A 13337-nucleotide genomic window follows, 5' to 3' on the forward strand; every position below is an offset into this window, starting at 1 on the left:
GGTTAACCGTTAATGGATATAATAACGCACTAGTGTATGTGTTGTGTTATGTGTAGTGTGTGTGTGTGTGTGTGTGTGTGTGTGTGTGTGTGTGTGTGTGTGTGTGTGTGTGTGTGTGTGTGTGTGTGTGTGTGCGTGTGCGTGTGTGTGTGTGTGTGTGTGCGTGCGTGTGCATGTGCGCGCAGTTAGGCAGAGCTCCACAGCAAAGCGTCAATGTGACATTTTGCTTTCTGCTTGGATGGTTAGGGAATTGTATCGGAGATCTGGTGTGTACTCGTTCGTGGCACATGCACGCTGTGTGTGTGCATGCATGTGCCACGCCACACACGCACACACGCACACACGCCATGCTCATGTGCACCTGCACAGAATATTACACTAGATATCAATCAATGTCAGTGCTGCCAGCTGCCACTATGCAGCCAAAAGCAGGTATTGAACAATGAGATTCTGACCTACAGTATGCAGGCTTAATAGCAGGCTTAGTAGCTTCTCCCAGAAGCTCTAAGTCAAAGAGAGTTCTATAGGTATTTATGTAATAAGTGACTTACAGTATGTGTTTTCTTTAAATGCAGACCAGACTGCAGTTCAGTGCAATATTTTAAGTTTTTGTTCTAAAACAAGGGTTCCCACATTTTTCCAGTGGAAGTACCCGCAAGAAGCCATACAGTTATTTTGCAAAATGGCTTTAAAAAAAGGCTCACATCCATTAGAGCTTGTAGATCTAGATCTATAGTTCTATAGTTGACAATAATGACATTCCCAAAATAGGAATGGCAACATTCTTGTGAATTTTATTTGAATTGCAATAATTCTTCAAATAGACCATATGGTCAGAGAAAATATTGCCATGCTTAGAAGCTGATAAGATATAAGCATCTGAAAAAGGTAAATAGACAAGGAGTCAATGGGCGCGGCCATTTACTGTAGATTTTCGTGTCATAGCTCGCATACATCGCGATAGCATTCCAGACCTTGCCGGATGTAGCTCAGGTTCGGGGCCTACATTAATCAATATAAAACGCCTTACGTCTTCTTAAGACTTAAGACGTCTGTAGACATCCTAGGCCTCCTACGGTTTTATTTGATAAGACGTCTGTAAACGTCTTTAGCACTTAAGTAGTTAACAAAAATCGTATGCCAGCCAAATCTATGGACTTTTAATGTTTGTTTAGGGCAGCAGTTAAACAAACATTGATGACCTGTGACGTCATGTGGCCAATATAAATACATCTCTCAAAAATAATGGGTTGAATTACAAATGGGTCTGTTTTGAAGTTTGGTCTTAAGTCATTTAAAAATCACACCCGTGTGAAGTGAGGGGCGCTCCTATCATTATACATCATCATACATCATCTCATGAACAACTGAATTTACAGTATGTGATTGGTTAGCCGATTTGCTCGTCTACATATGACGTAAATTTTCCCTTCATTGTCAATAGCAAATATGAGAAGTGTGGGGACAAAAGCTGTATGGGGCTAGCGCCCCTCAAACATCACACCCCGTGTGAATTGAGGGTCGCTCTTATCGTACATCATCATTATACATCATCTAATTCCGGCCAATCACAAAGAGCATCCTGAGACCCCACACCTTCTCCATCAATGTTTGTGTTACGCAATGTTTGTACACACACACCAAAAGCTAGCGCCCCTCAAAAATCACACTCGTGTGAAGACAGGGACGCCTACTGTGGCTGCCACATGATTGACTTCACGTGATGTCAATGTTTGTTTAACTGCTGTAAACAAACATTCAAAGTCCATAGTCTTGGCTGCCATATGACGTCACGTTTAGTGCCCTAAACAAACATTAGAAGTCCATAGACTTGGCTGCCATATGACATCATGTTAAGTGCCCTAAACAAACATTAAAAGTCCATAGGTCGCAACGGGTTCCCAACACCAAATCAAATGGGTTCAGATCTGAGGAGGCGTGTCTGAAGCCTGTGCTGGACAGGAGTCTCTGGACGTAAAAGCAAAAACACAGACTTGGCTGCCACTCTGTTAAAAGTGCTCTAAACAAACATTAAAAGTCCATAGACTCGGCTGCCATATCACGTATAATTTCAAAAGCCAGACGTTGAAGGGGATTGGCGGATTGCGCCCCTCAAAATGGTTAGAGTCACGGAAGACACCCTCCTAATATCCACCTTGGAATCTTCTTTAGCAGATTCTGAGAAGATTGTTCACGTCTTCAGTCCTTCAACTCATCCTATTGAGATACAGAGAAACAGGGCAGTTATAAGTGCATGTCTGCCCCCAGTTCGAGCCATCATTTTTTGAGGGGCCCTAGCCCTCTCCTATGCCCAGCTTTGTGTGCTTGTGTAACAAATATGAGATGATTTGACTGGCTGAGCACAGAATGTGATGTATGACGATAAGAGCGCCCCTCACTTCACACGAGCGTGATTCTTTTTAAACTTTGTGTTGATGTTACATAAATTCTTCATAACAATACAAGTGATAGTGATTGTTGAAGAGGCAGAGCTAGAGGCCTACAGACCGCAGCGCTTGTCTCTCGCTGTCAGTCAGGTAACCAGAGAACATGCTGTAACAGGGCTGCCGGGAGAACTGTGTCAGGAAGTCTGTGAGGTAGGCCTGAAGGTCAATCTGATTGATGGGGTCCTTCAACACATCCGCATCACTGTCGTCGTCGTCCTCACAAAAGTCATCGTCATTTTTGTTGGAGGCGATTAGTGCAGAAAGACCTTCATTATCGTCATAATCCTCCTGGTCCTCACACATGCCGCTAGAATCTTGACTCGAGTCGGCTGCATTGGCCGTGTTGCCGTTGGCCTCTATAACGGACGACAACTCATTCACGATCACTTTGAAGACCTTGACGAGCAACGGAACAGTAGTCCACCTTGCTGGGTTCTTGGCAGAGTTGGAGCACGTGCGGATGCCCTCCTCGGGGCTGGAGATCTCGATGTCTTTGAGGCGTGGGTCGTTGGTGTTGAGACCGTGCTGCAGGAGCTTGCATAATGCTACTGTAGTGACTTTGCCCTCGTACTCTCCATAGAAGAGGTGCTGTCTGCTCGTCCACTCTGTCATGACAAACTCCAGGGCAGGCTTTCCTGTCGGGCCGGGAAGACTGCACAAGAACTCTAACAGGGGCTCCAGTTGGGAGTGAACCAGGCGGGCAAACACCATGATGAGTGACTGCATGACGCAAGGTGCCTCGGCCTGCTGCATCTTGCTGAGGACGGCTCTGAGGATCTGGTGCAGCTGGTCGACCAGCTTTGCCCCGGCCTGGGAGATAAGTGTGGACACCAGCCTGCCCACGAAGGTGGCTGTGAACTCTGAGGACCTGGGGTCCAGCAGCTGGTTGATCACCTGCATGACATACCAGAGGCCACTGTTCCCCTGCTCATCCCTCCACTGGCCTATCTGCTCCAGCGCCACGGATACGTAAGCACGCAGACACTCTCCACCATTCTGCATAACGGTGTTATCATCTGTGCGTATTGCGCACTGTGCCACGAGCGGGAAGGCCTGACACACCAGCATCTCTGACAGAGGAGGTTTGGTGTTGCGCACCACACTGGACAGGATGTCTATGGCCGCGGCACAGAGTCCAGACGGGACTTTGTCGGGAGGAGCCTGCATGATGCTGATCAGGGTGGGGATGAGTCTAGCCTGCATGGGAGCTTGACACCCATCCACCCAAGCCAACTCCTTGAAGATGTCCTGGGCCAAGGACACTAATACAGGGTCATTGTTGTGCTTAAGGAAAATGTTGATGGTGAGCGGGCAGATCTTGCTCTCAGCGCTGGTGGTGAAGGCTGTGCTCACAGTACACATGATGCACAGTGTCTCCATGATCAGTGTGAGCACCTCTGAGCTGGACTGGTCCGCCATCTGCACCAGTCCCTCTAGTATACCGGGCAGGAAGGGCTGCAGTACATGGGTGCTCTCTGACAACTTCAGCTGGTCGCAGTACCCCCAGGTGGCCTTGATGGCAGAGATGCGGACGGAGGGGGGCTGGCTGTCGTGGAGTCCGCTAACGGTGGCCAGGAGTAACTGCTGGATGAGTTCCGGAGACATGGTCGCCGTGAAGCGGCTGGCTGCCCACAGGGCCCGGCCGAGCAGGAAGGGAGACGCTGCAGGCAGGTTGAGATCAGCCAGGATGACGTCGACCAGGAAGCTGTGCATGTCAAACTGGATATGACCATTCTTCACATTCTCTGTGATGGTGGTATGCATTGAGCCCAGGGCCAACATACAGGCTTCGTGGACCTTCCACCAGTACTCATTGCCATTGTTCCTAGCCCGCTCCACCTCCTGAAGGTGTTTGGTCGTTGCTGCTGCCAGAGCCACCGCACTCTCATTCGGGAACTCCATAGCAACGGCCTGAAGCAGGTCCTGAGCCGAGATCCTGACTGAATAAGAGACGGTGTCAGCGTCCTCATCCTCAACAAACTGCTGGGGGTTTTCTGTCCACGCCTGAATGTCCTCCTCAGTGATCTGCATGTAGAGGATGATGTAGTAGATGAGTTCAGGCAGGGCTTTCTTCACTGTGCTCTTGAGCTTGCTGTTCTCCAGCAGCGTGTCTACAAACTCAAAGATGCTGAACACCAGATTCTCAAAGCCCAGAACCTCACCCTCCGAGTCCACAACAGTGTTATCCACTTCTTCTGTGCAGTTGACTCCAGTTCTCACGTAAAAAGATGCACTCTCAGTCAGGGTATTCCACACAACTGGTAGCATCTGCTGCATAGAAGACGCCATGAGTCTGGGGAAGTTCCTCACCAACACTGTCACCGCCTGAAGGACCTCCATCTTGAGGCTGAAGTCAGAAGAGGGTCCATCAGGAATCTGAAGGGCCTGCACAAATGCCTCTGTGAACTGCTGCACCACTTGTAATATCACTGCATTAGCTGCACCCTTTTCAAGCTCTTCAATGGCACAGATGAGGTTGGCACACGTGGTTAAGACCTCCACTGCTCTGGAGCGAGTACGTATACTGTAGACCTCAGCCATGGTAAAGATCTTGTACATCTCAGGTAAAATCACAGGGGCCACCAGTGGCATCTGTGCATCCGTCACCTCCCGGGTGAACTCTGTGAGGACGCTCATGGCTCCGTGCACAGCGTTTACATCTCCGCTCACTAGCATGTCCATCAGCAGGGTGAAGAGCTGCGGCCAGGCCTCGGGCCAGTCCCAGTGGGCGATGGCTGACACGGCGTACGCCACACTGGACTGGACCTTGCTGGTGGCCTCCCGCAGACCCCCAGGGAGCAACTCCCTGATGCCGGCTTTAGCACTGTCGGTGGTTTCCGGGGGTCTGAACTTCTCTGACTGGGAACACCAGTGGGTCTCCACATACTGCTTCAGTAGGACAGACGCCAGCTGACGGACACCAAGGGCCCCCTGAGGGTCCACTGTGAGTTCTGCCAGGTGGACGCCAAACTCCTCCGTCACTTCCAGCACTTTGACCTGCTCCTCCGCAGCAGCGCGCACCTCTTGGACCGGCGACAAGATCGCCTCCAGAGTCTCGATCAAAGCCTCTTTCAGTCCTTGTTGAACCGCCCCAACCGCACTCATCCCTGCCATGTCCCTGCCTGTGTGTGTGTGTGTGTGTGTCTGTGTGTGTGTGTGTGTGTCTGTGTGTGTGTGTGTGTGTGTGTGTGTGTGTGTGTGTGTGTGTGTGTGTGAAACAGCTGGTAATCTCACAAATATCAGTCACTGTAGGATGCAGAGACTTCTATGGGAGGTTCTGGTTGTGAATCTGTGTGTGTCTGTGAGGTGACTATTTTATAATAGACGTCAATGGCAGTCGCATCAGGCTGAGAACATGGCCAAATTTGGAGTCATACATTATAGATACGTCACAGATGACTGACATCACGGACTGGCTACGTGAATGTGAGATCCAGATGAAGCCACGGCATTATTTATACCCCCATCTTGTTTATCGCCGTGGGTAATCTTGCAGCTAATCTCGCAAACCACTGGACCGATCAGCACCAATCTCCATATACGTACGTCTGTGACGTAACGTGGAAGGAACAAATGTCATGTTTGTGTAATTTGTGCAGCCATTAACACATGCCAATTGTAATATGAGTGCTCCTTTCTTGTTTTGGGGGAATTTGTCAGAGTAGTTGTCTAGCAATACCTGAGTACTTGGAGAAAGGTCTATGACAGTATATTATATAACACCCGTATATACAAGTACAGCCAATCTGTTTCCCCATGAGATCCGGAAAGAGATTTTTGCTTTTCTTCCGATTACATCACCGGAGGAAAGGTTTCGGCAATGAGACAGATAATAGAAACACGGTGCCACTTTGAAGCGTGTGCTCATACGAACTGATCTAAGCGGATTAAGTTGAAAAATGGCAACATCATCCTTAAAGATTAGCAGCAAACGGGTTGGTTGGCGGCTACTCCTGTCTGATACAGCTTGCTTTAAACAAACTTTGCACCAGCTGTCTTCGAATCGTACGTGGCTCCTCAGTGGATCATTTAACACTTTTCCCCCCATTCCTTCTTTCCCTCCATCTCATGTTTCTTTTCCTCCACCCCATCGTTCAGTCCCTCTCTCTCCCTGTGTCGCTGCTGAGATATGTGTAGGTTTTACTGTCATTACGTTAAACAGCATGGACTCTCACCGCCGTGATGGCACAAAGTACCGCTTTATTCTCAGCGCTGGCTGCGGTCCTCTTAACTTTTCCCTCCTGCTGCGTAATACCATCTCTTTCTCTCGTTTGCCAATTTATCATATCTGTAACACTCTGATCACTGTCTTTACGTAATATGTCTGCTCAGCCCACCCATCATCCACCCACGGCCGTTGCTTTATCTCTCTGCGCCTAATTATTCTTGGGTCTTGGCGATCATTCCAGCGTGACTTTGAACTTTGACGTACGCCACGCCAAATCTCACGTCTGGTCGGTAGCTGTCATAAGCTTTGTCTGCACCCATTCTTCTCTCGTAGACAAGCAGAGCAGCATTGTCTGACCCCCCCAAAAAAAACATTTGCAAAGGCATGTCATATGAAATTGGTAGGATATTTCCAAGTGTACAAAACATGACCATCAGGTATTATTATTATCGAATTATTACCCGTCAGTCCGTCCGTCCATCCGTCCTTCACCCCATGCCTCCATATATGGTCATGCCTTGTGACATTACGTGACATCATTAGGGATGGAGATCTCTGATGTCACCGAAAATGAAGGCCCGGCCCTATCTGGGCCCCTCATCAAATCATGTAAACTGAAGACACTGCCGCCGCTGCCACCCTTAGATCTCCATATATGGAGCTCATCTGTTCTGACATTCCATATGTTGATCTGACCTCATCACACCTTGTACACTCAAGACACGCTCGTCGCTCCATTTATGGCCAGTACAGAATTCATTCCATATGTTGATCTGACCCCCCATGCCAAAGCGCCAGCGCTCGCCCAGCAGTCTGGCCTCACCCAGACGGATGCGTGCATGCTTCTCGCCCTCAGGGCGTCTTACTGGTTATTATTATTATATCATCTTTTCAAAAAAGTGTAAACCATCGAGGTCCGATGCAGAGGTTTCGTCGGCCAGTCTCTCATCAGGGCACTGAAGATGCTGGGAGTGAAAGGACTGCACAACAGTAGAGCGATCAAAAACATCCCTGACACGGCAGAAAATGTGACAAGATGGCTGTGGATCAAGCAGGGAGATCCGTGGACCACACAAGCTACTTAGACACAAGCCGGGACCTGATCAGTACCGGCTGGGTTGCCTGGACGAGGGTGTCAGACCTGAAACACCCGAAGACCCCCAGGTGTGGGGTGTCTCAGTTGCACCCAAAGTGTTTATTAGAACACACATAGATGCACATGGTTAGCACGGAGGCTTTTACTGAGTATAACCTGTTTATTAGAACACACATAGATGCAAATGGTTAGCACGGAGGCTTTTACTGAGTATAACCTGTTTATTAGAACACACATAGATGCAAATGGTTAGCACGGAGGCTTTTACTGAGTATAACCTGTGTTTATTAGAACACACATAGATGCAAATGGTTAGCACGGAGGCTTTTACTGAGTATAACCTGTGTGTATGTACAAAAATCACACCTGTGAGGGGCGCTCTAATCATCGTACATCATCGTACATCACATCATCATCAAGAATGGTGGTGCCTTAATTACCAAGGGTGGCCACCGACATACATTTGCTGATTTGCTCAGACACATATGACGTAAATTCTCCATTCATTGTCAATGGCATTTAACTGTTTAAGTGCCAGGGACGTAATCCCGTAACCCCGACGTCTTTGCAATGGGTGCCAAGACGTAAAGACGTAATTTCTTTTTTTTCTTTGTTTTACTTTTTTTTTTAAAACGTCCTCTCTTTTTTATAATGGGAGAATTGGCACTCAGAGCCTAAACTGGTGTCCACCAGGTGGCGCTGAAGGAGTGTTTGTGTTCAGACAGAATCTACAGTACTATAGCTGTTTATAGGAGGGGCTAGCGCCCCTCAACAATGCACATAAGATAATACAGCCTGACAGAGGGCCGTGGGTTTGATTCATGAGCCCGATGACCTTTTCTGCGTGCTACTCCCTGGCTCTCTCTCTCCCCGTTTCCTGTTACTCTACAGTACACTGCACTATCCAAATAAAGTCCATCCACAAATATATAGCATATACAGTATATACTATATATATACTGTGTATAGAATTCTTTTTTTTGCACAAAGTACACAGTATACAGTTTTGTATACATCCATACTGTATGTGTATACTCTGTGCATGAGAGCAGTGAAGTGTGTCTGCATCTGACATTAATTTACACACAGCGAGTCCACGAGATGTTGTTTTTTACTAACGCACACATGCACTCTCGCTGCAGAGGTCACGAGGGTGGGAGTGGGTCAGTAGAGTGGGGGGCGGGGACGGACAGACGGCCGGCCGGACGGACGATAAGACAATTATAAAACACATCAGGAATAGAGACTCCACTTTGTAGATAATATATAGAGCAGTGGCTCCCAACCGTTTCTGCATCAGGGCCCACTTGACAATCTCAAAAGCGTTCGCGTTCGGGTCTGACCACTTAGTTCAGGTTTCTGACAGCTGACCAGTGAGACACAAATTGAGTAGATTGGAAATTGTGCCATCTTATAATGAGCATTAATGAGGACCAATTATATAAAGATAAGGTTGCAAATCGATGAAAAGCTGCTTTAACCATAATATTATAGTTATTTTACCATGGAGTCCCTCAGGGGGCTGTATTTGGTCACCTCCTTTTTGCCCTACACAAAGGGCCCTATTTTCTTCAGTGCCTTACCAGTTATCCCTATAACTTCTTTGACATTTTTGAATAGTTCAAATAGCCGATCTACAAGCATGTCACTGTAGATCGGCTAATTTTATTTAAAACAAAATCAAAATTGTCACAAAAGAAAAAACAACGACATTCAGGGATAAGGTTTACGGTGACGGAAATAGAGCCCCATATGTCTTCAATGAAAATGCCATATGTACAAGCTCACAACGGGTCGCAAGTGCAACACGTTTAGAGTTTGTAGATCTGCTATTTCCGTAGAATGTTCATCTATAATGAGTAGGGACGCTAGAGTTCATCTAGTAAGTACAGTAGTACAGTAGTACACTTTGGTGTAAGTAAAAGTCCTGTATTTTTACATTTTTCTTGATTTAAAGTGCAAAAGTATTGTCATCAAAATATACTACCAAACATAAAAGTACTCATTGTGCAGTATTGTGCATTTTAGTAGTTAGGTAGCTAGTTACGGTATGCATGAATGTGTTCATCTCAGCTGGTGAAGGTGTGGCTAATTTGTATTGCTTCATGTGCTTGAGTAAACATACCTTGGTTACTTTCCACCACTGTGGACAGGCCATTACCCCGAGCCCTGACAGGCACGCTTTAGTATTGTCCTCGCTAACTTAGGAAATGAATTCCCCAGTGAAGTCATTATGCTTTATCAGAGAGCCAGTGGCGAGACAGAGAGAGATTGGTGTTTGTGTGGAGGAGGAACACCCCCTTATGTTTTAATCATGAACATGGCGAGTGCCTGCAGGAGAGAAGACAAGGGGAGTCCAAATGAAGAATGAGTCGAGTTTATCATCCCTGTAGGGCAGAATTCTTTCCCCCCATGTAAATTAATGTCATGCAATTGTAGCAAAAACTGCCGATCTACGAGCTCACCAGATTGGTGATTTTGGGGGAAAAAAATTAGGAAAATTTGGAAGGCTATAACGAAGGCTATAACGAAAATTTGGAAGGCTATAACGACATCCCCAAAATCGGATTGTCATGTTGAAAGTGGTTTTAGTGTCTTTTTGTGGGTTTTTATAAATATTTAACTAATAAAAAGTATTAACTAAATTGTGACTAAACATCTGTCTGTAGCACATTTCGATATTGTCTCGAAACAATATCGGTGGAAACCTCATTATATTTTAAACATTTTCAGGATTCAAATTCCAAAATAGCAAAAGCAACAGATCTGCAACCTCAAAACGTCCTTTTGCGACGTGTTTCGAGCTTGTATATCTGCCGCTGTTGATGCTTTTGTGTGGACGCCATAGTTATATTAGTATGATCAAGTTGGTTCATGAAAATACACCCGACAGCAACGATATGGTACGCTTTCTGCCCGACAGCGACATTCTGCCGATTCTGATAATGTTGTCATGCGGCCGCAGAGCTGTGCTTTTGTTAAAAGGGAATATACAGCCCTCCCGCCCCTCACCAGCGTATCCTTTAGTCTCTAGGCCGTGCAGGGGGCTGTCACTGATATTATGTTGTCAACTCGGCTGGAGGCTTGGCCACGGGGGGACACATAATTCTAGCAGCTCAACGGCCCATAGAGGAAAGAAGCCATGTTGTCATGCTCATGCAATATATTGTCATTTTCTGGGTTGTTTTGTAGTGAATCTCTCTCGCGCGCGCGCACGCGCTCACAGTTGATTTTACACTGTGCCTGCTGTGCTGCCTATTACTCTGTGCCTGTTGTCGTCAAAGAGATAACTGCCGGGCATGGGGGTGGGGTTCCTTATCGTTGATAATTTGGCAATCTTCATTTCATGCCTTGTGATTTTAATGTAATAAAATGTACATAAAATAAAATGTCTCGTCGGGTGCCAACAAATTGGAACTAGCCCTAATTATGACTGCTGTGTCATGTTTAGGCTTTACGCCGCAAATGCTGTCGTATATCTTCAGCCTTTAAAATCGTATTCTCACAAACGAGCTACTCTGGCAATGCAGTGAGATCCTGTTATTTTTTATCTTCAGGCTTTATAGTCTCAGATATTTTCCGGTCGTTAAAAAAGTATCACTTTTAAAAGCATTTAAAAGCTTTGTTCTAAAAAATATAATGTTTTCTTCATATCCTGGTTGTTTAATGGTTAAGAAAATATTTTTAGAGGTTTACAATTTGGAAAATATGTAGGATTAGGCATTTAAAGGTTAGGTTTAGGGGTTAGGGATTGAGTCAGAGTTATGCCTGATTGATAATAGTCGCGTGCCGGTGTCAAGCTCAAGGTCACAACGAATCGCTGCATAACGCGTAGTGACCATGTACTGTACATTGTACTGTACTGTACATTGCCTATTTTTCGGCTTTACAGTTAGTTAAAAATGGCAACAAAGAAATGGTATTCCGAAAATTGCCGTCCTAAAATGTGTGTGTGTGTGTGTGTGTGTGTGTGACTGTGTGTGTGTGTGTGTGTGTGTGTGTGTGTGTGTGTGTGTGTGTGTGTGTGTGTGTGTGTGTGTGTGTGTGTGTGTGTGTGGGTGTGTGTGTGTGTGTGCGTTGTGTGTGTGCGCGTGCGTGTGCGTGTGCGTGTGTGTGCGTACATGGCTAGCTTTTGTTTCTCAATTCATTATTGCTGCATGCGTCATGGAGTCTGTACGCACCTTGACCTTGTTGCCATGGCATTGCGCGCTGTCAGGGCCATCACACACACACACACACACACACACACACACACACACACACACACAGCAGGGCTTGTTAAATACTCCTAGAAGTAGAGAGGATCATGTAAGCCAACCCAATAATACTGCCCTAGGCCGGCCTACAAAGCCAAAGTGCGTTAACTACGTTTTAGGACACACCAACTCATTTGTGTATCCCAAATGTAAAATTAGCCTTGGTGATTTTACAACAGCTCTGTGGAAGGTTTCATTTCTTGTGGCTCTCTTGAGGAACTGTGCTTCTTGTGTTACCATGGCTGTATGGCCTCATTACCATAACTGGGCCCCAATGAGCTGTACAATTGATTTGGCGTGGCTGTCTTCATCTTCGCAGGAATCTAGCACAATGGCCTTTTTATGGTCAGTCGGAGAAATCCTGTGTGTGTGTGTGTGTGTGTGTGTGTGCGTGTGCGTGTGCGTGTGCATGTGCGTGTGCGCGTGCGTGTGTGTGCATGTGCGTGTGCGTGTGTGTGTGTGTGTGTGTGTGTGCGTGTGCGTGTGCGTGTGTGGGTATTGCATTGTTAACCCAGCGTGGGTGTATGCTGTCTCGTTGCGATTGTATGACATCAAATTGTTCAGATGTTCAGATGGCATTCTGAACAATGGCTGGTACCCAGTGTTGGGTGTAATGCACTACAATTACAATTTACTATTTTTAATATTTAGAAGATACTCTTATCCAGCAACTTACAATAAGCAAGGTAATTAATCACATAAATAAAGAGAATAGTGTAGTAGTGCCTCAATTAACTACCAGGTAAACTAGCTAAATCTGACTAAACAAATTCTGTACTTTAAAAACACAAGATACCGGGTAAAAAAATCTGTCGATAACATGCCATCTAAATCACATTCTTAAGATGCTATCTGAATCACATTCTTAATAACTATGGTCAAGGAAATCAGATCTAAGAAACCAAATTCATGAGAACGAATGGCCAAGATTATATCTGCACAATAGCCACATATCCTGGTCAGTCGCTAGCATCAGTGGAAAGAGAAGGGGCAAGAAGGGATACAGGGAGAGTGGAGGGGTGGTGGCTTTCCCTTAGGCTACTGCACACTGTACATACTGTAGTAACACATTTCTGACCAGGTCTGGGGAAGAGCCTTCCAGCTTGAAATGTTGCCAATAAAAATACTATTGATCGACGATGTAATTGGTACTTTGGTAGTATATCGAAATAGGGCCATATCGACCATAAGAAATGCCGGTGTCGGATCGGTCTCAAAATAATCCAGAATATTTTCACAGATATTGATGATGCAATAATAATGTGATTGTCAATGGCTCCATCGCTTTTGTTTTGTGTATTTCTAATGTTTTTTTGTGTATTTCTAATGTTGTTTTGTGTATTTCTAATGGCAGCATAATCTGTATACTA

General features: G+C 46.0%; 2 protein-coding genes across 6 annotated transcripts in view; one reads left to right on the plus strand and one right to left on the minus strand.

The window, feature by feature from the left end:
• cacna1bb (calcium channel, voltage-dependent, N type, alpha 1B subunit, b) overlaps positions 1–13337 on the plus strand; it is a 162693-nt gene that overhangs the window by 59164 nt on the left and 90192 nt on the right. The gene's annotated exons all lie outside the window — the stretch shown is intronic.
• LOC310878738 (importin-9-like) lies at positions 2493–5552 on the minus strand (the record flags this gene model as incomplete). The annotated part of the gene is made up of 1 exon (XM_083793114.1): positions 2493–5552. One exon carries the CDS (start codon positions 5550–5552, stop codon positions 2493–2495), a length of 3060 nt encoding a protein of 1019 aa, XP_083649240.1.

This window comes from Protomyctophum parallelum (genome assembly GCF_964188405.1).
Source record: "Protomyctophum parallelum genome assembly, chromosome: 21".
Taxonomy (NCBI): domain Eukaryota; kingdom Metazoa; phylum Chordata; class Actinopteri; order Myctophiformes; family Myctophidae; genus Protomyctophum; species Protomyctophum parallelum.